The sequence below is a fragment of the Pongo abelii genome, chromosome 3 (genome assembly GCF_028885655.2).
Source record: "Pongo abelii isolate AG06213 chromosome 3, NHGRI_mPonAbe1-v2.0_pri, whole genome shotgun sequence".
NCBI classification, from domain to species: domain Eukaryota; kingdom Metazoa; phylum Chordata; class Mammalia; order Primates; family Hominidae; genus Pongo; species Pongo abelii.
In genome coordinates, this window is record NC_071988.2 from 19,858,276 (window position 1) to 19,884,870 (window position 26,595).

The following is a 26,595-nucleotide window of genomic DNA, read 5'->3' on the forward strand; positions in this document are numbered from 1 at the left end:
TGCATATCCTTGTTTAAAGACCTTATTGTATTGCCTCCTACAGTAGTAATCTTCTAATTAGTCTCCCTGTCTTCAGTATTGCTGACCTCAAGTTAATCTTCTACAGACCTATCAGTGAAATGTATCCCAAACACAAATCTGACTGTTACAGATCCCACTTAAACTTATCAGTGGCTTTGCATCACCTCAAGGATAAAGTCCCATTTCTTCATATGGCATCCTTGACTCTCTAGGACATTTCACCCTCCATTGTACACTCTCTACCCTAGCCACACCCAAATCCTGGCAATTTCCTGCAAATGCCCATCTTCAGTTCTATGCTCCGACCCTTTGTTTACACCCCATTTGCCTAAAATGTCATGTCCCTACTGCCTTTTAAAGCGGGAAGACATCATACTCAGAAGTGAACTTCTCCTGAGAGGTATAATAGGAGAGCGAAAGACTATATACTTTGGAAATGGATCAAACTCTCTGCACCTTAGTTTCCACGTGTGTATCTATAAAAAAAATGAGGATTATAGATAAGGTTGTTGGATGGTGAGGCATGCCAGGGACAGGCACATATTAGATGCTTTCTGAATGGCAACAACTTCAGCTCAGGTTCAACTCATCTGAAGAGTCTCTTTTTATGTCCTCTCTGTCCTGCAGCTAATTTAATCATGCCAGCACTGTGCTCTCAGAATATTATTTTTTAACTCCCATAATCACAGTTATACTTGACGCTGACATTGTCCATCTGCTACACTAGCTATAACATTCTTTTGGGCAGAGATTACATCCTATTCCTCTTAATTCCCCCTACGTGATCAGCACCTCATGCATGGCTAGGCACACCATAGGCTGTGGGACAGATATAAGTTGGGCATCTGTTAGATGATTGAAAGAAAAACTATAAGGTCCAATGGCAAGAATATCTTTTCACTCATCTCTAACATGCATGTATTATCATTACGCTATCCTTGTGTTTTCTTTCCAGTTAAAATAATATCTAGGATGGTTTTAATTTTCTCAGATGAGGGAGCACAGTAAAGAGTTACTGAAAGAAAGAGGAACAGCAGAAAATATACAAGAGGAGGCTGCAGAAAATCTAGGTTATAAACCAGATCTGCCACTGAGTCAATATGTGGCCCTGAGCAAACCATTTACCCTCTCTAATCCCCAGATTTCATATCTATAAATTGAGGATAATTACATTTGTCCGAGTTTTGAGAGTTGGGAGAATCAAGTGAGACCTACAATGCATGTGAATGAGCTTTGTGGCATTTTTCAGCACCCTCATAATAGTCAGAAAACATTGTGCATTTGAGAGCCACAGTACTGGGCACACAGTAATAGTTGTATTAAACTAAATAGCAGGATATTTGATAATTTCTAAGTCACTGGCTTTTATGATACATTAAAAATTATATGCACTTGCATGCTGTGCATTAATTCTTTTACATAACGATTAAAAATGTAGCATCATGCTATGAAAAATTAAACTAAACTCAACACTGCAAGCATAATTGTAACTCTGATAGTATGTTAACAAGTCCACATTTGTACTTACCTCCCTGTGGAAAGAACTGCGAGTAAATCTCTTTGAAGGTTTCTTCATTAACAACACCACTGGGGCATTCCTAGGGAAAGTGGCAGAGAAGCAATATGAGCAAAGTGTTCATAAAACTGAATTTTTTTGCACATTTTGAAACAGAACTGTCTACCATGCAAAGCTGCACCAAGAAAGTTAACCATTCATCCATTATTACAAAGGGAATAAAGGCACACTATAAACTTATCTTTGTTCCAGTTCTCACAGGAAAAAAAAGTAGATGTAAATATCTTTGCATATTGAGTATCAAAGTAGATGTAATGTATTCGGAAACACAGTGCTGCTTTTAAGAACATGTATGTTTATTATAAATAAAGTAAAAGGAAATTGCATTATTTTTCACACAGCAAGCATGTTGCAAGATGTTTATAATATGGTCTTTGGTGAATCTTGGTTTTGTCCTCTCAAGGTTTTCTGAACCCACATAATCTTCGATTCAATGGCAGAATTACTCTATTGGCATCTCCAGTGGCTCAAGAAGCTTCAACCAGTAATAGATACTAATGCTTGTTAACAGGATGTCTAGACATACCCAGGACATGGTTTTGTAACAAGTGACCTTGAGTGAGATAGAACCCCATGATATTTTTGAACTTCCGGAAAGGAGAGTCTGCAAAGAAATGGCCTGGCCTGGGCTTAATAGATCCCCACCTTTGTCCCTGGGTCAACTTATCAAAGAATGATGGACATTGATCTTGGGAACTACACCCATGTTGGACAACTGACCTGGAGGGGCCACAGGGCAAGGTTAGCCCTCTGAGAGTGGTTTTGGCATTTTTGCTAAAAAAAAGAAAAAAAGAAACTGAAATCTAAAGTGTCAGAAGGGGGCTGCCTTGGTGCAGAATGTAAGGTTTGAGCAAGCAAATTGTCCCTCAATCTCTGGAAATTCCTCAATTTTTTGGAGTTATAAGAACCAGTGTGGTTAAGAATGTTAGGCATAGAGGCCCCCTGAGTGGTGGAGACTGACAATCACATGATAGCCCAGAACTGAATCACGTGAGATATTAACTGTACGGTGATCCCTTGTTATCCATGGGGCATTGCTTCCAGGACCACCGCAGATACCAAAATCCATGCACACTCAAGTCCCACACTTGGCACTGCAGAACCTGCAAATAAGAGAAGTTGGTCCTTCCTATCCTGTATCTTTGATCTGCATTTGGCTGTGGATGCTGAAGCTGCAAATTCAGAGGGGCGACTATATTTATTGACAAAAATCCACATATAAGTGGACCCACACACTTCCAACTAGTGTTCAAGAGTCAACTGTACATTGTAAGTGGAGAAGTGGTAAGCTCTGTTTAGTCTCTTTTAGTAGATTCTCATCAACAGTCCCATGTGATCAGAGCTCCCCTGACTCTAGTTGTCACAGCACTCCCACGCCACCTAATGTCCACCCAGGACTAAGTTCATTGGGGAAGGATGAATGGTGTGCTAACTCCCCAACAGGCCTGACTTTAGACATGAATATTATGTGTACTCTAAATTTGATACTGTTTCCAGCATCTCTATCAATCACCTATGGTAGTATTTAAAACATCACTTAACGTTTAAAATAACTGTTCCCTCACTAATAAACTTACTTTCTTAATTTGGTCTTTCTTTATTCCAATGAGTCAGTTACTCAACTGTAATGTGCTTCACCTGCAGAATTTTCTATTTTCTCATTTGTTGTTTTGAAAGGTAGGACCTTTGATACATAAACAATGTTAACTAACAGTTTCAAATGTGAATTTGTGTTTACAGAGCTTCTCAATATGGTTTTATCCCATTTGTTAATGATAATCAGCTTAGGTAGGCAAAATAGCTCCATTCACAGAGGCAGAACTGGAGGTGCTGAGTGGCAAAGCACTTTGTTACACACTAAGCCAGTGGGGAAGCTGGAATGTGGGCTTGGGACTCGTCAGGTCATGACAAGGTTTCGTATTAGATGACCCCTGTGGAAATAATGATGACCTCAAGGACCTAAGAGAATTGGAGTAAAGAAAAAAACAACCAAAAACAAATGAGCAAGCAAGCAAGCAAGTGAACTGTGATGGTTGATTTTATGTGTTTAACTTGTCTGGGCCATAGTGTCCAAGTGTTTGGTCAAGCATTATTCTGGATAGTTCTGTAAGGGTGTTTTTGGGATTTATTACATTGATGCAAAAGTAATTGCCGCTTTTGCTATTACTTTCAATACATTTAAGCTGGTAGACTTTAAGTAAAGCAGATTGCCCTCCATAATGTGAGGGGCCCTCATTGAATCAGTTTAAGGCCTGAACAGAACAAAGACGGACCTTCCCAGTGAAAGAGTGTTTTTCAGGCATCATCTGTAATATTGGCTTCCCCTGTTCACCAACACCCTGCCTTTGGACTTGAACTGTAACTGTTTTCTGAGGCTCCAGCTTGCCAGACCCCTTCATTAGATATCAAGCTGGCCAAGGCTCCACAAAGTGTGAGCCAATATCTTAATAAATCTCTTTATACTCACACATCCTATTAGTTCCGTTTCTCTGAAGGACCCTAATACATAAATGAATTAACAACCAATAGCTACAACTCCAAAAAGGAAAGAAGGTGGTATGTATACAGCCAGTCTCTCAAACATTTTGACTATCTAGCTGACACCAATGGACCCATTTTAAGACTAAACACTTTGCAGTTAGACCCTCTCACACGCGGAAATTGTGATTTATTGGCTATTTAATGCTAAGCCATTTGCTTGGGATAGTGAGGAGAGAGTAAATACCTGGCTCTCTGCCATCAGGTGGCAAACTTGTGCAAAGTTAGAGCTGGAAAGCTGCCTGGGAGTTAAAGTTGATGCTGATAAAGGAAGAGGACTGCAAGCAAAGGGACCTCTGCATCAACAAATTTATTAGCTGCCTTCAGTCTCTAGATACATTTGACAGATATAATGTGAAATGAATTTGTAAACTGACTATCTGATATGCATGTGTTTTATGTTTAATCACATATCTGTGTCAGAGGAAACCTTTTTTTCTGCCAAATGAAAACTGCTGGCCAAGTTTTCAGGGTGGAAAGTCTCACCAGATAAATTTGTTTTTATCCACCTTATATTCATTACATTAGTTTACATCTCTACAAACACATATTGTATGCCTATTATTCCAGGAGTCTTCTAGGAACTGGGACTGCTACAATAAACCAGTCAAAGGTCTTACCATCATGGAACCTTTATCCAACTAGAATAATAAAGACTGTCTTTGTTCAGGTTGCTTTAACAAAATTCCATAGACTAGGCAGCTTATAAACAATAGAAATTTATTTCTCATAGTACTGGAGGCTAGGAAGTGTAAGACCATAGGGTTAGCAGATTCAGTGCTTGATGAGGCCACATTCCTGGTTCATAGATGGCATCTTCTAGCTGTGTTCCCACATGGTGGAAGGGGTGAGCTAGCTCTGTGGGGTCTTTTACAAAAGGACACTCATCTCATTCATGAAGTCTCTGTCCACATGATCTAATCATCTCCCAAAGGCCCCACCAACTAATACTATCACATTGGGGGTTAGGATTTCAACATATGAGTTCTGAAGGGACACAAACATTCAGATCATAGCAAAGACCAAAAACTAGATAAATATTAAAAAATCAAATCCAAGAATGATCTTTTATTTATTCCCAGAGATTTTTTATTGAAACTAGTGCATTTTTTTAAACCTTCAGGTGAGAAAAGGATGCTAGTGATTTACAAGATGGTATACATTCTCTAACTTTTTCTTCACCTCTTTTGTGCAGTGATCTCTCCATAAAAGTGGTCTCTCTACTTCTCTATCAAGAATGAATTTGGCCAGGCTGCATGTGCAGCAAAGTGTAAACCATAAACAATGTGCTGTATTAGTTAACTCTTGCTGCTATAACAGTTAGGCCTTCAAATATCCCTTAATCAAAATGCTTGGGAACAGAAGTGTCTTGGATTTTAGATTTTTGGGGATTTGGAATATTCACATTACACTCAGCAGTTGTGTTAGTTCATTTTCACACTGCTGTAAAGAACTGCCCGAGTCTGGGTAATTTATAAAGGAAAGAGGTTAATTGACTCACAGGTCAGCATCCCTGGGGAGGCCTCAGGAAACTTACAATCATGATGGAAGGCAAAGGAGAAGGAAGGCACCTTCTTCACAAGGCAGCAAGAAGGAGAAGTGCTGAGTGAAAGGGAGGAGCCCCTTATAAAACCATCAGGCCTCGTGAGAAATCACCCACTATCACGAGAACAGCATGGGGGAAACTGCCTCCATGATTCAATTACTCCACCTGGTCCCTCCCTTGACACGTGGGGATTATGGGGATTACAATTCAAGATGAGATTTCGGTAGGGCACAAAGCATAACCATATCACCAGTTGAACATCCCTAACCTGAAAATCTGAAATACTCCAATGAGCATTTACTTTGAATGCCATCTTGTCCCTCAAAAAGTTTTGGATTTTACAGTATTTTGCTTTTTTGGATGAGGGATATTCAACCTGTATAACACATTTAAAAACCATGTAGTATATTTCTTATTCACATAACAATCTTGGGTGAGTGTACAGATCAATTGATGGTTCTTCTAGGGACAGAGGCTAATGAAGATTTGGTGACTTTAACATATGGTGCCAACAGTCTCTGTGACTGTGTCATCCAGAACGAGGAAAAGAACGCTGAAGACAGTACATGGAAGCTTTTTATGGGCCAGGTCTTAAAGTGGTATACATCATTTCTATTCTCATTTTTTGTTGTTAGAGATCACTTAATATGCCTACCCCAAACAAAATAAGAAGTCTGGTATGGCCAGGAAGAAGAAGAGAATGCAGATTTGGTAAAGAGTTTGGAATATCTATCCCTGTGGCATGTTTGAAAGATACTCCAAGTGTCTGTGTTCTGAAACAGTTCTCCCACTGATGCTTTATTTATTGATTTTTAGTTTTTATTTTTGTAAAGATGGGATCTCACTATGTTGCCCAGGCTGGATTTGAACTCCCTGCCACAAGCAATCCTGCCTTGGCCTCCCAAAGTGCTGGGATTACAGGTGTGAGCCCAGCCTCCCACTGATGTTGTAACACGAAGATTATCAAGTCATTTAGCAGTATAAGTTGTCTCCATTTCCCAGGTGTCATTTTTAAAGACTGTTTACTTGCTTCAAGTAAACAAGTACGATGAAGCTTAAATATCTGAGCATGAATTTTTTCATTAGATTTTTCTAAGGATCCAAGAAGCAGTAGGGTTCCCGGGTTTAGGAAAAATGAGAAATGCCTCACTCATCCATCTTCTGAGAATTTGCTGTAAGCTCCCCCTACTAACCCTTATGGTTCTGTATTCTATTTTCTAATGAAATTTTGTCTGATTATTAGCAAATGATTATTCCATGAAAATATGCCCTCTATAGAAAAAAAGTAAAGAAAATGAAAATCACCCATAATCTGACTGCTGTAAGAGTATATTGGTCATTTATCTAAACATATATACTGTAGAAATAAAGTTTTAATAAGACAAAATTATAGTATTTTATGTTCTTTAACTTTAGGAAATATTCTGAACATTTTTTACATCATGATTTTTAATGACTGTATAATAATGCATCCATTTAACTTACCATACTGTTGCATATTGAGGCGATTTTGGCATCATTGCACTACATAGGAATAATGATGTAATTAATATTCTATGCATCCATCTGTGACTGCACCTGTGGTTCCTTCTTTATGACTAATCCCAGAAGGAGAATCATAAGACCAACCAGTTTAAACCATTGAAAGCTCTTCCTATGCACTGTCATGGTGCGTTCCAGAAACGCTGCATCCATTTGTGCTGCCACCACTGCAACTTTCTGAGAAAGTCTCACCCCGAGAGGAGCTACCGACTAGAATCACATGGGAATTGGACACACACACACACACACACACACACACACACACACACACCCACCCACCCAAGAACAAACAGCAATAATTTGCTTCCCTCATGAATCCAATCGTCATTCTGAAAATTACCAGTGGACACTGAGGCGTTTGGACAGGTCCCTCCAAGGCATAAAGCAATTTGCCTGTTTTTCATGCAGACAGCGTTGCTGTGATGGCAGTCAGCCGGACCACATCACCACAATCACAACGGTTTATTGAGCATAAAATAAACAACTCCATTCTTTCTCATGCAGACCATTACTTTTAACATTTTCATCAACCCTGAAAGGTGGGTATTATTTAGACATGAGGACAATGAGCTTGGAGAGATGAAGTCACTTGTTTGAGTCACACAGGTTTTGACAGAGACATCTTTTTGCTCATTTATTCAATAAGCAGTTATTTAATGCCTTCTAAGTGTCAGCAAATAGTTCATATGCCTTTTACTATTCTGGGCACTGGGGATACAGGAATGAGTTTTTTAAATTCCATTTCTTTTTTGCTCTTGTGGAATATAACATTTAGTGGAATCAAACTCATAGCTCTGACTCCATGAATTGCAATGCTATCTTGCCTTCTGGATTATTACTTTTTCTTCTATTAGGACTGAAAACATAGTCTCCTGGAGAGTCATCTGTGGAAATCCTTCTTCTGGGAAGATGTACAAGGTGTGTTTGTACCCAGAGGCACCCATCACAGCTGCGTTGGAGAGAGGCATGTGCAAAGGGAAGCCATTTCAATCAAAATTGGGAGCACCGATTAAAATTTATTGTGTATTGTAGCTTGAGAGATTTGAGGAAAGCAATTTTTTTCTTTTCAGAAATCTTTGGTTTTAGTGCAACAAGAACCTCCCCACCTTCCTGTTTGCCACATACTCTTTACTGTTATTGTAAATGGCTAGACAGTAACGGGCTGAGGAAAATGTTCTGGCTTTTAGGACCAGGCAAATGAACTGCTCCATCCAGTATTTAGGAGCTGGAGGTCCCTGGTTCTGCTGGCTGGTATACTTATCTATGATGACCATTGCATTTCTTTTATTGCCTCTGAAACCCTTCACTGTGATATGATCACAACACAATAAAAGTGGAAAAACTTTTCTTGCAATGTAACTGCCATAGATTTGTCAGTTGGTGAAGAAACAGTCGCCTTTTGGGGCCTTACTGCTGTGTTCCCTGATGAGCCTTTTCAGTCCTCTCAGGCCATGTGGGGACGCATGTGAGGGTCAAGATTAGTTGTAGATATGCAATGAATACTATGCTAGTACTAATATCAATTCTAATAAGGCAGTATTACTAGTGTAATAATCAGCATAAAGTAATACTTTATTGGTATTGATATTTTTTAATTATTAATGTGATGACAATGATGATACTGATGATATTAAGCTAATACACATGAGCACTTTTTATGTTCCAACCCTTGCATTAATGTTTTACATGGATTATCTCATGGGAATAGAAAGATGTTAGTATTAACTCCATTTTACAAATGAATGAACTGTCTTAGAGAGGGGCCACTACATTCCCAAATTAGAAAATAGCAGATCTAATCTATAGATGACAGAATCAGGAAACTTGAGTGTTTAAAACAACTTTAGAGGCCAGGCATGGTGGGTCATGCCTGTAATCCCAGTACTTTGGGAGACCAAGGTGGGTGGATCACCTGAAATCAGGAGTTTGAGACCAGCTTGGACAACATGGTGAAACCCTGTCTCTACTAAAAATACAAAAATTAGCCAGGCGTGGTGGCACATGCCTATAATCCAAGCTACCCAGCAGGCTGAGGCAGGAGAATCACTCGAATCTGGGAGATGGAGGTTGCAGTGAGCCGAGGTCACGCCACTACACTCCAGCCTGGGTGACAGAGCAAAACTCCATCTCAAACAAACAAACAAACAAACATAAAGCAACTTTAGAGACAATTCAATTCAATGTCCTCATTTTGAAGGTGAGGGGATAGAGATTAAGGAGGTTATAGGAACTGACCATAGATACACAGGGGGCTGCTAAGCCTGACCTCGTGTCTAGGTTTCCTGAGGTCTAGGACTAAGCTTTGATACTGCAAATATCTTCGTGTCCATACAATAGCTGGTATTTTTTGTCAGGTACTATTATTTAGAGGAATCTAAATGCAGTGCTTATATTCTTGGGCTCTGGAGTTAAATAGAAGGCCTGGGTTGAACTCCTACTCTGCCACTTGGGAGCTGCTTCAGGCAAACTGTTTAATCTAAGTCTCATTGCTCACCTCTGTGAAATTGGGACAGGCATTGACCTCAGAGAGCTGCCATGAGAATGAATAAGATACGCATATTATGCTATTATCCTAGCCCTCTACCTTAAACATCATATTTGGTCATTTAATATTATCTGTTAGTACCATGGTAATAGTTTAGGATTTGGTAAGCAGAACTCCATCACGCAATGAGTCACTGTAACATCAATGCCAGTAGACCAAGGATAAATCATATTTATCAACGTGGTTGAATCTAGAATAACACAGGTCTGAAATGCAATCAGCTTATGAAGCAGATATGAATTATGCCTTCTATTCTAGTGTTATAAGTTGAATCACTCTATCTAATATCATCAGAATTTACCCTAAAAGAAAGGAATATTGTAATTGTAAATGATAGCAGAGGAGAATAAAGGCCACCATCATGGAAATAAATGTCAGTAGAAACCCAGGAGACTCTTATTTATTAATTTAAATGAAAGTTTTCCCCAGCAATGCTTACATGAGTATGTTTGAAATCATCATGGAAAGTGCTGGGAAGGGTGCTTTGGAGAAAGATCCATGTATGCATAGGAAATTGCTAAGAAACATATTTTGTGAGTGCTTCAAGAGTTCTTATACTTTCACCTCATAAGGAAACCTTTCAGCATTTCCTGGAAGGTTTTCAGAGCTCTGTTGAAATGCATGAGACATAGCTGCAGTGGTATGCAAATCACATGTATAATAACATCATATAATTATAATATTTTCCACTCCAATAATCTTTGCCCACTCTATTACTGAAATCTTCTCTTCCCCTAAATCATTCTGTTCTGATATGTGTCTTCTCCTCAAGATCAGAATTGTTATTAAACATTTAGAGACTTCTTCAAGATTAAAAAAAGAACTATAGTAAGACATTTCATAGGAAAAAACTAAACTAAAAGTGCTTGTGAAATAGTTATTTGGGGATCCTTTCGTGATACCTGTAATGCCACATCTCTTAAGCATCTGTATATTTCACCAACTCTCACACCCACCTCTGGTGCTAAGGAGAACATACAAGGTAGTCTGCTCAGTCTATCAGTTAAAATAGTATTTAGCATGTAGTATGACAATTCAGAGATTCTCTGGCATTCTATAAATTGTAGGAGAATTTTCAAAATTTAAATGACACAATTCTACAACCTGTGCTGCTGATACCACCAGATTCTGTGGACTTCTCTGTTCTCTTTAGAGTTAGTAAATACAGGGCAGGGACTAACTTTTACGATGTTTAGAATAGGGAATACTAAAAATATTTATGCTGAATGAATAAATCTTCAGTCAGTTCTTAGCTTTTAATAAATTAGAAAATGAATTTGCTCTGATAATGTCCTTCAAAACTTGGGCCTAAATTTTTAGAACTCCTAAGACCAAGACCAAGACAGTCATGGGGGTTCCGATATCCCCATGATTGCCCACAATGACTATGATCGCAGAAATTAAGGGGAGATGGCTAGGATCAAGAAAAACCACTTCTTATTTCAACATAAAAAGCTTAACATAGTCAAAAATTGGACTCTAAAAAGCTCATTTAAAAATTATAGGATTAACCTTTCAGTTTGCAAAGCAGAAAAGCTGATCATTAAGAACTAGAGCTGGCTATAAATTTCTGTTCTAATATGCCTAGGTGTTTGAACTCCTAGCAACTCATTTATTCCTTCTTAGTCTAAATGTTCTCATCTGATATAACAGGTAAGTAATACTAACATCACAGGTCAGCAAAAGAAATGCAAATTAAAATAGACAATGGATGAAAGAAACCCAACCAATTTTAAAAACTGAATATACTCAACACGTTGGGTATTTTCTTGTTTCCAAAATCTGCATTAATTACCTTTTCCATTTCCTGAACACACTTCTGGGGTCAAAGTGGTTAAATATGAACTGCAGATTAAAAAAGAAACAGCCAATGGTGGGAAAAGGCTGACCTAGATACTATCCTTGGAAAAGGAATGAGAGCTGGGTGACCAAGATTCAATTCAGCTGCAAGGATGTGGGCACATTCTGAGCCCCGCGAGTTCTCAGGGTCACCCAGGATGAAGCAGAAATCCAAGGTGCTAGGCAAAGTTTCTCTCCCCTTCTAGTTCTGCCCTCTAACCATATGGAAGAAGGAAATTACATGAGATTTACAGCCAAAGAAAAAAAAAACTGGCTCAAGTTTCAGCTCTACTACTAACGAAGAAATAATTGAAAAGTTCTGCTTCGAGTCTTAGTCTTTAAAAATGGAGGAAAAAATAGCATCTTATAGTAAAGAAATGAGAACTAATTGGCATTATGTATATAAAGATTCCAGCATAATACTGAACATTCTACAAATTTTACTTATTTTTACTATTATCTTTTCAAGTAACTTAAGTTGGTTCTGCAAAAAGAGATTTTCCAAATTTTGTAGGAAAAGGCTTCCTGGGATTGGGCCCAATCCCTGAATCTTTAGTGGAATGCATGTAGAACTGTTTGATTTAGGGAGACTTTTAAAAGGATTTTCCCAACTTTATCCCGAAGACAGTGTCCATTTTTGTAAGGGTCTTTTAAAAATTATGACGTAGTTAAATTCTATAGGCACCCAAAACCATTTAGTGGAAAAAAAAGACAATGGTGCCCTGGGAGAAAGCCTATGTATCAGTTTTCTATTGCTGCATAAAAAATTACCATAAACTTAGTAACTCTAAACAACACAAATTTATCATCTCACACTTCTGTGGGATAAAAGAGTCTGACATGGCTTAGCTGTGTCCTCTGCTCAGTCTCCCACTTAAACTGGCTGTGGTTCTCATCTGGGCCTTGCAGTCCTCCTCTTCCAAGCTCACCGAGGTTGTTGGTAGAATTCAGCTTCTGTGGTTGTAGGACCCAGGTCCCTGTAACCTTGTGGCTGTTTACTGGGGGCTTCTCTCTCAGCTTCATTCCATCTTCAAACCAGCAAAGCAAAGGCCTGTTGAGTCCTTCTCACACTCTGATTCTCTCTGACTTCCCCTTTGGTAAAGGACTCGTGTGATTAGATCAAGCCCACAAAGATCATCTCTGTATCTTAAGGTCAACTGCCCTGAGACTTTAATTATATCTGCAAAATCTTATCACAGTAGTACCTTGATTAGTATTTGATTGAATAACCAAGAGACAGGGATCTTGAGTGGCTGCATTTAGATATCTATTAAGACCTACCGCAGCCTGCTTCTTCTGAACATCAGTTCATTTTGGTTTTCATAGCAGTTTTTGTTTAACAACAGTCTTTTTTTTTTACAATTATACTCACAAGTGTATCCACCACAACTCGCAACTATATTTCTTGGCACCTGCCATAGTTTAATGCGATTTGAAAGGACTATATTCTGTCAAGGCTTTAGAATCAGCAGTGTAAAGACCAGCTGTGAGGCCGAAATTCAATATTTTTATGAGTGCTAAGAATAGTATCCCATATGCTGAGTGTTCCCCATCTAGAACATGTCTGCCTATATCCAGAGCAGAAATAAATTTTTTTAGATTTTACTAATTGATTAGATCACTTTCAAGTTGGCATGATATCAGCCTGATGATATTGACCAAAAAAAAAAAAAAAACAAAAATACCGAGTAAAGAATTCTACTTAAAGGAAACATGCAGTGTTTCAATCAGAAAGAATAAAATAAAATACAGCAGGTACTCCATATCATAGCTGCAGCATCCACAGATTCAACTAACTGTGGCTTGAGAATATTTGAAAAAATAAAAATTAAAAATAAATAAAAAATAAGGCAGGTACAGTGGCTCACACCTGTAATCCCAGCACTTTGGGAGGCTGAAGTGGGTGGATCACCTGAGGTCAGGAGTTGGAGACCAGCCTGGCCAACATGGCGAAACCCCGTCTCTACTAAAAATACAAAAAATTAGCCAGGCATGGTGGTGCATGCCTGTAGTCCTGGCTACTCGGGAGGCTGAGACAGAAGAATTGCTTGAGCCCGGAAGGCGGAGATTGCAGTGAGCTGAGATCATGCCATTGCACTCCAGCCTGGGAGACAGAGCAAGACTCCATCATCTCAATAAATAAATAAATAAACAAACAATATAAATGAAAAACAATACAGTATAACAACTATTTACACAGCATTTCCATTGTATTAGTTATTATAAGTAATCTAGAGATGATTTAAAGTACATGGGAGGATGTATAGATTGTATGTAAATACTACACCATTTCATATAACGAGACTTAAGTATCCCCAGATTTTGGTATCCATGGGGGGGCGAGTTCTGAACCCAGTCCCCCAAGAATACAGAGAGATAACTGTATGGAGATGATGGTATACACATACGTTCATCTATATATACATGGTTGTATAAAGCCTTTTTTTTCCCTGAAGATTTACAAGAATCTGTTCTCTCCCAGTCTGATTTCTATCACCTACTGAATTGGCTAGATTCTGGCCCCTTAATAACTTCATTTAGACTATCATTTCTGGACTCCTTATGTGAGATTACACATTTTCCTCATGTGTAAACAATTTTTTATTGATCTTTTTTGTTACTTATAGTCAAAAGCATTCTAACATAAGCTACAACCTTCTTGTCCTTGTATTATACCTTTCTACAGAAAGAGAAAAAAAAAATGAGTTGAGTTTACAAGTTGCTGACAAGTTTGGTGAAATGTCTGCTGGAGAAATGTCATCTATAGATTACGGTGGTGGGTGCGCATATGCAGGTCCAGATTTTTGGAGAATGTCTTTTAAAGTCTATCCAAAGACACTCTGAGAAAGCATAGGAATTGGGGGTGAATAAAACTCACTTTTTTTTTTCTTTTTTTTTTTTTTGAGACGGAGTCTCGTTCTGTCGCCCAGGCTGGAGTGCAGTGCTGCGATCTCGGCTCACCGCAAGCTCCGCCTCCTAGGTTCAAGTGATTCTCCCGCCTTGGCCTCCCGAGTAGCTGGGACTACAGGCACCCCCCACCAAGCTTGGCTAATTTTTTTGTATTTTTAGTAGAGATGGGGTTTCACTGTGTTAGCCAGGATGGTCTCGATCTCCTGACCTTGTGATCCACCCGGCTTGGCCTCCCAAAATGCTGGGATTACAGGCGTGAGCCACTGTGCCCAGCTGAATAAAACTAACTTTTAATGATCATTAGTGGTCTGCTGGGCACTGAGCCATGTGGTATAGGAGATACATGTTCTCATTAAATCCCTGAGAAGTGGAAGAGGTAGATGTTTTACCACACAATGTTTAAGAAATGAGCACAGGGAGGTTTAAAGAACTTTCCCAAGGTCAGTGGGACTGGGATTTGAACTTGAGTTTGACTACAAATCTTTCACATCTTCCTAAGCTTGAAAGGTGAGTGCACCTGCGAGGGGAAAAGTTAACTAAGGGGTAACTTTTATCCCTATGTCTTTCAATCCTATTAATCACTAAAACACAAAGTATTAGTCATTTGTTCAACATGTATTCATATACCAAGCACTTGACTACGCACAGGAGCATAATGGTGAATCAACAAGCATGGCCCTCATCCAAAGGAGCTTACTATGGAGGAAGCAGTCAGTATTCAAATACTGACATCAATAAATATCATATTGGAACCCTCAGGGCAAAACAGCATGAAAACTTGAATTGTTTTTTACAAATAAATTGAAATGTCCCAGGTGAGGGGATGGAGGACAGGACCTCAAGGTCTCTGGTCATCTGCTTTTGTGAGGCAGGTTCAGGACAGGTCAGATTCAGCTCTAAACACATTTTATTTTACATTTCTGGTCATCTGCTTTTGTGAGGCAGGTTCAGGACAGGTCAGATTCAGCTCTAAATACATTTTATTATACATTTTGTTCCCTTTTTTTTTTTTTTTTTCTTCCCAGAGTTTCACTCTTGCCTCTCAGGCTGGAATACAATGGCACTATCTCGGCTCACTGCAACCTCCACCTCCCAGGTTCAAGTGATTCTTCTGCCTCAGCCTCCCAAATAGCTGGGATTACAGGTGCCCGCCACCACGCCCGGCTAATTTTTGTATTTTTAGTGGAGACAAGGTTTCACCGTGCTAATCTCAAACTCCTGACCTCAGGTGATCCGTCTACTTCAGCCTCCCAAAGTGCTGGGATTACAGGTGTGCGCCACCACACCTGGCCCCTTTCCCTTTCTTATTGCTATTCTGAGAAAAGACTAGTTTGTCCCTCTTGCACAAATTTTTCTCTCAGTGAGCTACCATTTCCAGGAGTAGCCCTGAGTCTCTGAAGTTAAAAAAAAAAAAAAAAGAAGAAGAAAAAAAAGTTTAGTCTGCTTAATTAAGTTCTTGTTGCAAAACTTTCTTAGTTATTACTCTCAGTTGTAGCTTTTGGAATTTAACAGCCCCTCGCTTATGAGCCACTCATATCACTTACTAGCCTGGAACTTTGAATAAGTTACTAAACTTCTTCAAGCTGGATTTTATCATCACTCATTTATGCAGGACGTATTTTTGAAATTGCTGCAATTGTTGCAAATACTTGAGAAGTTTCTACCCTCCTTTGCCTTCTAGTGCTTCTTCAGAGGCTATGAAGGGAACAATTATCAAGGGTCACAGTAGCTGCCTAAAAGGAACCTGTGTCTAGTACTTCAATGCTTCCGAGCTCTCAAGTGGGACAGTAAAACCTCTGTCTCCTCCCCCTGCCAGGCAAGATGACCCAAAAGGAAACTCCCGGGCCTGTTGACTCTGAGCAAGCTGGGGCAGAAAGCTTCCGAGGGCTCTCTGGAGCTCAGATGGCGCTCAGGGTGAGCTGGACCAAACATTCTTAGGGTTGTATTATCATATTGAGGCACAAGGGGGCAGTAGTGTCCTCCATGATAGCTAGAAAAGCAATTTCCAGTTCTTTTTCTTTAGGGATTGTTCTTTTCCTAAGCTTGGTGCCTGTCTGGGTAAATTTCTTTCAAGAAGGCTATTTCCTTTTTATGAACGGTGACAGCCTCATTCCTACATTAGATAATTTAAAAAATTAACTATTTCTGGGAATGGGGCCCAGAGACTCTGATCTGCATTTTGGATATTACATTTGGAGTATGTCAGTCTGAATTCACAATCACTTTTTTGGCAGTTGGGCCACCCTTAATTTAGTCACCAAAAACTTGTAGATCTTAGAAAACAAGTAAGCAAGACAACACCACTAAAGTTCCAAAGCTTGAGTCTGAAAACTTTCTGAAATGGTTAAGTGTAGTGGGCTCTGGAGTCAAAGCAGCTTGAGCCTACTTTGTTGCTTAACAGGGAAACATTTTAAACCTTTAAGATGAAAATAATGATACTACCCTATCTGAAGGTTATTATGAGGCTTAAATAAAGATAACCAATGCACAATGTCTAGCGTTGTGCCTGGATGTATAAACACCCACTACACATTCCCCATGGAGGGAATTATTTCTACAATGATGCTCGTTCTGAACCTGTTAGCTTTTGTCACGTTTTCATGTAATGTGGGATATTATGTTTATCCTTGTTAAATACCATCTGCTTATTTAATTTCAGAGGATTTTTAGAATACCACACCAATCTTCCACTTTCTTAGTTATTACTCTCAGTTTTGTAGCTTTTGGAATCTAACAGCCCCTTCCTTAGGAGCCACTCGTCACTTACTAGCCTGGAACTTTGAATAAGTTACTAAACTTCTTCAAGCTGGATTTTATCATCATTAATTAATGCAGGACGTGTTTTTGAAAGCATATTATATGTCAGAGGGTGTAAGAAGAAATGGAGCTAAAACAATCAAGACAGATGAAGTCCCTCCTGGAGTTTGATGACTATCAGAGAAGTCACACATAAAACAAAGTTCTGTGTAAATAATCATTCAGTTACAGTTGCAATAAGTGCTACAAACCAAGTATGGAAGGTCTAATTTATAGGGAAGACTTCCCTGAGGATGTGACATTTAAAGAGGGACCTGAAGGATGAGTAAAATCTAGCAGAAGATGTTGCTGGGGAAGAGGCAAAGGAACACTGTATACAAAAACCTGTCATGTGATCAGTGACTAAAGAGACGGCAAATGTGCCTGGGGAGTGCAGTCTGAGACAAGGTTGGTTAATTTGGGGCCTGCTAGTTACATTAAGAATCAAGGTCTTCGCCATTCATAAGACAGGTATCATATACCTGTTTTTCAGAGCTCTGGAGAGAATTAAGACATGATTTACATCAAGTGCCCAGCACAATCCCAATCACATTCTAAATACTCAGCATCCCTCTCTTTTCTGTTTACTCTACCAGAGTTGAATTTTTACCTCTGGTTTATTACTTATTCAGTACATAATTATTTAGCATCTTTTGTGTATCAGGCTCTCTGTTGTAAACTGAACAAACAAAAGGGGAAAAGCAGACATGGCCTTGCCTGTATAGAATCTCTCCACTGATGAGCTATTATGTTTTTGTGCATATGAATTTACTTCTAGGGAACGATAGTTTCAACATATATGGGGATTAAAATCTTGGGCGCCTATCTCCAAAAATTAAAAGTAAATAAAAGCAAGCAAGCAAGCACACAGAATAAACTCACATTGCCATGGATTACAATGTAAATAACTCAAGATTATGAACTTGTATGTAGGAGTTACTTCTGCATGTTTCTTTGCTTTTGCTAATGATTAATAACGACGAGGCCAGGCCAGACACAGTGATTCATGCCTGTAATCCCAGCATTTTGGAAAAACAAGGCAGGAGGATTGCTTGAGGCCAGGAGTCCAAGGCCATCCTGGGCAATATAGTGAGACCCAGTCTCTTAAAAAAAAAAAAAAAATTAGCCAGGAGTGGTGACATACACCTTTTGTCCTAGCTACTCAGGAGGCTGAGGTGGGAGGACTACTTGAGCCCAAGAGTTTGAGGCTGCAGTGAGCTATGAGCTATGATTGCTGCTGCACTCTAGCCTGGGCAACAGAGAGAGACTCTGTCTTCAAAATAAATAATTAAAAAGAATAATGATGATTGTTTTTACAGTATATTCTTGCACATGGTACAGATGGTTAGAATAAATCTCTGTACTACTGAAAGTGCTAATAAGGTCTCCATTATATTATCTTAGGGGCTAAGAATCCTTCAGGAGGGCAGAAAGACTCCCAGCTATTAGATGTATCTAAACTCCATATGGCTATGTTTACCCTGAAACTGAGGCAGTCTGTTATTCCTTTCTGTTTACCTGTTTTAATACATTGCATATTTATCTATTTAATATATACAAATGTTGTCTTCTGACAAAGGTCCAGAAATTCCAGGCATATAAAAGAGCTTCAAATCCCAACAATTCCTCCACATTCACTTTTCATTTCCATCTGCACATTTTTCATTTTTAGAGCTCATGGATGGTCTAGACATTTATTTGCAAATATTATGAAGGTATTATTTCAATCAGCAAGGGATTCTCTTCAAAACTTATATGAGCTTATGATAACAATTCTTATTCTCTCTAGTGCGGCATAAAGCTAAAGGTTTTATGTTTTTGCCCCATAAGGAAGGAAAAACAATGCATGTTTTTGTTTTTTTCTAGTATCTCACAGATATTTTCATTTCCTGGTTTACCAGTTGTTAACCTTAATGCACCCCAGAAGGAGATTAATATTTGGATTTAAATCGTGGGAGCTCTACTTTCAGTTTCTTGTTATCTTTGCTGGGAGATGAGAAGTCTGGGGTGGTTTATTCCCTATATAACCTCTCAAAATTGTACTATAGACCAACATACTGAGTAAGATAAGGAGCAATCCCTCCAGTACTTACAATGCTCATATGAAAATAGATGATTTTCTGAAAGAATTAGAATGCTATATTTTATTAATTGTTTCTAGTTAGACTTTAATTCCAACAACTAATATGTCCTTCTTTAAGAATGATTTCCTTAATTCTACCATTAGGAAATTATTTAATTCTACCATAATTATGTTTTATTTTTTTCCATTTTATGCCACTGTGTCAGGCACTGTCCATTTTATGGCATATTTGTGTCAGCTAAACAAATCTAGCTCATCGGTTCAGAATCAACAATGAACCAAATATTATTGTAGATTATATGTTAATACATAGGAGCACAGTTATTACATGTATAACTATTTCTCCATTTTGTGACCATTATAGAGTAATTATGAATAGATGAAGGCATGATTACTTTAGATCAAAACACAGGCAAAAAAAAAATGGATCTTCTTTGGGGAAATGTTTTATGCTATAGACTGAAAGTGTGTGTGGCCTCCAAATTCATATGTTGAAACCTAATCTCCATTATGATCATATTAGGAGGCAGGGTCTTTGGGAGGTGTATTAGTCCATTCTCAGGCTGCTGTAAAGAACTGTCCAAGACTGGGTAATTTATAAAGGAAGAGGTTTAATTGACTCACAGTTCCACAGGGCTATTGACGCCTCAGAAAACTTATAATCATGGCAGAAAGGGAAGAAAACATGTCCTTCTTCACATGGCAGCAGAAAGGAGAAGTGCCAGGCAAAGGGGAAAAGCCCCTTATAAAACCATCAGCTCTTGTGAGAACTCACTCACTATCATGAGAATAGCATGGGGGCAACTGCCCCCGTGATTCAATTACCTCCCACCGGATCCTTCCCAGAACACATGGGGATTATGGGAACTAAAATTCAAGATGAGATTTGGGTAGGGACAGAAAGCCTAACTGTATCAGGAAGTGATTAGGTCATAAGACTGAAGTTTTTAATGAATAGAATTAATGTTCTTATAAAAGAGGCCCCAAAGAGCTGCTGTACCTCCTCCACCAAGCCCTAGTGACATAACGGAAATATGGTCTTCCATGAACCAGGAAGAGGGGGCTTTACCAGTCACCAAATCTGTCGGCACCTTGATCCTGGACTTCCCATCCTCCAGAAACATAAGAAATACATTTCTGTTGTCTATAAGCCACCCAGTTTATGGTAATTTGTGACAGTGGAGGTTGTAGATTACAGAAAAAAGGTACAGAGATGGATTAGTGCAGTTTATGACACCATGAAGTTTGAAGTTCCTGAGGGATATCCCAGAGAAGTTGGAAAACCAGTAATTAGAAAGGAGTTTGGAACTCAGGTCAGAAGTCTAAGCTTACAGCTATTGGTTTGTGCTCCTTTAGCATTATAGGTATAGAGATCTCCCAAGGAAAACACCTAGTGAAAAAATCAGGGAGCTGAATGCACAGCCTTGTGGGGAAGCTACATTTAAAAAACAGGAATGGGATGAGCAGTCCATGAAGAAGACCAGGAAAAAGTAGTCAGAGAGGTACAAGGAGAAGCTGTAGATTATATCAAAGGAACCAAGGAAGAAAAGACATTCAAGTAACTCAAGGCCTCCACTCCCAAACTCAGCAGAGACTTCAGTTAGGTCCAGAGAAGTCACAGGAGAAAGTGTTAGTAGCATAGACTCTGAAACAGGCTGTGTGGGCTTGAATCTAGTCTCCACTATTCACACTAGCTGTGTTTCTTAAATTCTTTGTGCAAGTTTATTAATTTATTTGTGCCTCACTTGCCTTATCTGTAAAATGGGACTAATAGTATACTTACCCCGTAGAGTTAATACAACCATAACATTGACCAATATTTGTAGAACCTTAAATTCTTAACTCATACTTACAATTAAATATATTTATTGAATTTCAATCAAGCAATTCGTAGATGTCAAGATTGGAAACTATTCAGTGGATTTGCAAATGAAATGTAGTTTTGACAAACACACAAATCAGTACAAGGAAAACTGGGGAAATCTGAATAAGATCAGTGGATTACATCAATGTGAGTAACCTGATTTAATATTGTACTACAGCTTTACAAGATGATACTACTGGGGGAAACGGTACCTGGTGACCTCCTTAGACTATTTCTTACTATTGCCTGACAATCTATTGTTATCTCAAAATAACAAGTTTAATTTAAAAATATTGGCTGCCATGGAAAATAAAGGTGGTCTTGACCTATGAAAGAACAATTTAAATGACATGATAGAGGCAGAAGCCAAGAGTTAAGAAATAAATGCAGATGAGGGCTTATATAGACTGAACTTAGACAACTCTTTTAGGAATTTTATATAAGAGTACAAGAATGAGATTTGCCAATAGTTAGAGAGAGCTGTGTGTGCATGTAAAAGTTGTTGTTATTGCTGATTTGGAATGAGTATGTCTTCTTATGCATTTTTTAAGGGTGAATGAGACTTGACTAGCATTATAAGATGTAAGGAGGCAGCTAGGAAAAGAGACAGGGAGGAGGAGGAAGGGAGGGAGGCAGATAAATTATAGATATAAAGAGGAATCAAGATATCATAGGAAGAGGGATTGAAAACACTAGGGAAATGGAACATTCTTTTCTTTTATACTGGAAGAATAAGTCAGCAAATAAATACCAAACAGGTGCCAGCTATACAATGGACTTCGTTCTAGGAGTTAAGCATGTGGTTTTGATTGAATAAGACAGATCAAATTCCTCTGTCCTGTGAGAAAATGAGACAGTTCTGTAGGTACATTTACTGCTGGAATCAGAAGAGCTGTAAGGATGTATAGGCATGTTACTGTAAATAGATGAGGAGACACTAGATCATGAAAAAGAGACAAGATTATCAAGCTGAGTGTAAAAATTGCTAATTAGTAGTGACTCTCATATCTGGATTTTTGTTCGTTTTTCCCCACAAGTAGTAGAGAAGTGGAAGACAAATCATTGTCTGACCCCAGAGTTTGGTGACCCCAGAGCCATATAGGTATGTGACAGGCTGGAAACTGGCTTCTCAGAATATACTGGTACCCTAATCTCTGGAACCTACCTTACAAGTCCCCCCTCCCCCACAGCCCCATACACAAAAAAAGAAATGAAAACAAAACAAAAATTTGCAGGTATAATTAGTTTAAGGATCTTTATAAGGAGAGATTATCCTGGATTATCCAAGTGGGCCCTTCAGGCCATCGCAATTGTCCTTACAGGAGAGAGGCAGAGAGATGTGACATACATACAGAGGAGGAAGGGATATGATGATGGAGCAGAGAGACATTTGAAGATGTTGACCTTGAAAATTACAGTGGTGCAGCCACAAGCCAAGGAATGGTGACAGCTGCTGGAAGAGGAAGGAAAAGATTCTCCCGCAGAATTTCTCAAGGGAGCATGGCCCTGCTAACACCTTGATTTTGGCTCAGTGATATTAATTTCAGACTTTTGACCTCTAGACTGTGAGAGAGTAAATTTTTGTTGTTTTAAGCCTTGCAGTTTGTAGTATGTTGCTACAGCTGCATTAGGAAACTAACACAGGCATGATCGTAGGACATGGATAAGGAAGTAGGGATGTTCAAGGGTATTTCAGGAAATCAACCATATAGTGCAGATTAGTATGGAACTTGTGAGACTAAGAAGGGCTGGTGATCCCAAAGGTCTTGCTTGCAGAATCAGTGAGCAGAATGTAGTGAGATTGAGGGCTTAAGACAGTTGAATGGATATAAGGTTGTGGTCAAAACGGTGAGACCATCATTTAGGATGTCAGGAATTAAGTAGTTTCAGGTAATAAAAAAGTCCAAGTGATATCCATCAGAGTGAAAAGTGGAATGGAAAAGAAAATAATGGCATTTAAAGAGTCAAAAAACACTGAAGCTCAGGTGAGTGGCTGGTAGGCAGGTCAATTCCATGGATATTACTGTCAAGCCAATGAACAAAGATTTTAAAGTCAGTGATCAAAGTCTGGAATGAATATGATACAGAAACTCTGCCAGTAATAACATGAGATGCCCTGATTCTGGTTCTCTGTGGCTCAGCTCTGTTAGACAATTTTCTTGCTTTAGGAACTGCCAATACTCCATTTAACATGATGCTGGTGAGGCTCTCAATCCCATTTCTATGGGCCACAGGGCTAGGTCAAATGATGCAGGCTTTTCCAGGAACAGTTCTCCATCCCCCAGGCCAAAATGATTGGTTCAGTGTCATGTGACTAAAACTAGTTCCTGCCTTGCTGGAGTTATTAGCATAGAGAAAAGGTGAGTAAAAGAGACAGCATCCTGATACACTGTTGGAGCCTCGATCCAGCCATGCCTGATGCTGTAAGTATTCCTATCTTAGGTATGTGAGTCAATAAACCTTTAACTTAAGATACTTTGAATGGGTTTTTGTTACATGTACTCAAAAATATCCTAATTTATACCAGAATGGTATCATTTTCTTGCTCCTTGTTCTTTTTTAAATTTTATTTTAATATTATTATACTTTAAGTTTTAGGGTACATGTGCACAATGTGCAGGTTAGTTACATATGTATACATGTGCCATGCTGGTGTGCTGCACCCATTAACTCGTCATTTAGCATTAGGTGTATCTCCTAATGCTATCCCTCCCTCCTCCCTCCACCCCACAACAGTCCCCAGAGTGTGATGTTCCCCTTCCTGTGTCCATGTGTTCTCATTGTTCAATTCCCACCTATGAGTGAGAATATGCAGTGTTGGGTTTTTTGTCCTTGTGATAGTTTACTGAGAATGATGATTTCCAATTTCATCCATGCCCCTAAAGGGACATGAACTCATCATTTTTTATGGCTGCATAGTATTCCACGGTGTATATGTGCCACATTTTCTTAATCCAGTCTATCATTGTTGGACATTTGAGTTGGTTCCAAGTCTTTGCTGTTGTGAATAGTGCTGCAATAAACATATGTGTGCATGTGTCTTTATAGCAGCATGATTTATAGCCCTTTGGGTATATACCCAGTAATAGGATGGCTGGGTCAAATGGTATTTCTAGTTCTAGATCCCTGAGGAATCACCACACTGACTTCCACAATGGCTGAACTAGTTTACAGTCCCACCAACAGTGTAAAAGTGTTCCTATTTCTCCACATCCTCTCCAGCACCTGTTGTTTCCTGACTTTTTAATGATTGCCATTCTAACTGGTGTGAGACGGTATCTCATTGTGGTTTTGATTTGCATTTCTCTGGTGGTCAGTGATGGTGAGCCTTTTTTCATGTGTTTTTTGGCTGCATAAATGTCTTCTTTGGAGAAGTGTCTGTTCATGTCCTTTGCCCACTTTTTGGTGGGGTTGTTTGTTTTTTTCTTGTAAATTTGTTTGAGTTCATTGTAGATTCTGGATATTAGCCCTTTGCCAGATGAGTAGGTTGCAAAAATTTTCTCCCATTTTGTAGGTTGCCTGTTCACTCTGATGGTAGTTTCTTTTGCTGTGCAGAAGCTCTTTAGTTTAATTAGATCCCATTTGTCAATTTTGGCTTTTGTTGCCATTGCTTTTGGTGTTTTAGACATGAAGTCCTTGCCCATGCCTATGTCCTGAATGGTAATGCCTAGGTTTTCTTCTAGGGTTTTTATGGTTTTAGGTCTAACGTTTAAGTCTTTAATCCATCTTGAATTAATTTTTGTATAAGGTGTAAGGAAGGGATCCAGTTTCAGCTTTCTATATATGGCTAGCCAGTTTTCCCAGCACCATTTATTAAATAGGGAATCCTTTCCCCATTGCTTGTTTTTTTCAGGTTTGTCAAAGACCAGTTAGTTGTAGATATGCAGCATTATTTCTGAGGGCTCTGTTCTGTTCCATTGATCTATATCTCTGTTTTGGTACCAGTACCATGCTGTTTTGGTTACTGTAGCCTTGTAGTATAGTTTGAAGTCAGGTAGCGTGATGCCTCCACTTTGTTCTTTTGGCTTAGAATTGACTTGGTGATGCGGGCTCTTTTTTGGTTCCATATGAACTTTATAGTAGTTTTTTCCAATTCTGTGAAGAAAGTCATTTGTAACTTGAAAAGAGATAAGAATCAAATAGACACAATAAAAAATGATAAAGGGGATATCACCACCGATCCCACAGAAATACAAACTACCATCAGAGAATACTACAAACACCTCTACGCAAATAAACTAGAAAATCTAGAAGAAACGGATAAATTCCTCGACACATACACCCTCCCAAGACTAAACCAGGAAGAAGTTGAATCTCTGAATAGACCAATAACAGGCTCTGAAATTGTGGCAATAATCAATAGCTTACCAACCAAAAAGAGTCCAGGACCAGATGGATTCACAGCCGAATTCTACCAGAGGTACAAGGAGGAACTGATACCATTCCTTCTGAAACTATTCCGATCAATAGAAAAAGAGGGAATCCTCCCTAACTCATTTTATGAGGCCAGCATCATCCTGATACCAAAGCTGGGCAGAGACACAATCAAAAAAGAGAATTTTAGACCAATATCCTTGATGAACATTGATGCAAAAATCCTCAGTAAAATACCGAAAGGCACTTCTACATGGCAACAGCAAGAGAAAATGAGGAAAATGCAAAAGCAGAAACCCCTGATAAAACTGTCAGATCTTGTGAGACTTATTCACTACCACGAGAACAATATGGGGGACAACACCCATTATTTAAATTAGCTCCCACTGGGTCCCTCCCACAACACATGGAAATTATGGGAGTACAATTCAAGATGAGATTTGGGTGGGGACACAGAGCCATAGAATATCAGTTGGTAACACACTGAACTAGGGCTCTACCATTAAGTAAGCACACAGAAATACAAAGTTCGAATAAGGATAAACAGGGAATATAAAAACTATTCTGCTTAATAGGAATTCAGATACCTCTTAATTTTTTTATATTATCTGCTAATTAAGAGTGAGTGATATTATTGGGAAACCATAAAGGATCCATTTCATCAGCACTGTTTTTTGTTTGGATGGTTGTTCGTTTTGAGCCCTTACATATGTCTGGCACTGGGTAGGCTCTGAGAATAGAATGGAAAAATGGCAGGCCTAGTTCCTGCCCCTACCCTTTGGTTCCTGTCAGGGTATTCTCCGAGGCATCACAGGGTTTATCCAGTTCACTCTTTAGTAAATGATAAAACTCACATTCAAACACTAGTGTCCTAAAACAATGTAAGTCTCTCTCTCCTAAATGAGCTCATTATTTTTGTTTTAGCCACCTCAGAGTAGAGTTTCTAATTCCTATCTAGCTT

At 38.9% G+C, this 26,595-nt stretch overlaps 1 protein-coding gene across 6 annotated transcripts in view; it reads right to left on the reverse strand.

Annotated features, from left to right (window-relative positions):
* KCNIP4 (potassium voltage-gated channel interacting protein 4) overlaps positions 1-26,595 on the reverse strand; it is a 1,214,435-nt gene that overhangs the window by 28,525 nt on the left and 1,159,315 nt on the right. For all 6 annotated transcript variants that reach the window (XM_063723206.1, XM_054553355.2, NM_001133764.1 and 3 more), the window contains 1 exon segment: positions 1,550-1,619. In XM_063723206.1, coding sequence (XP_063579276.1) covers positions 1,550-1,619 — 70 coding nt within the window.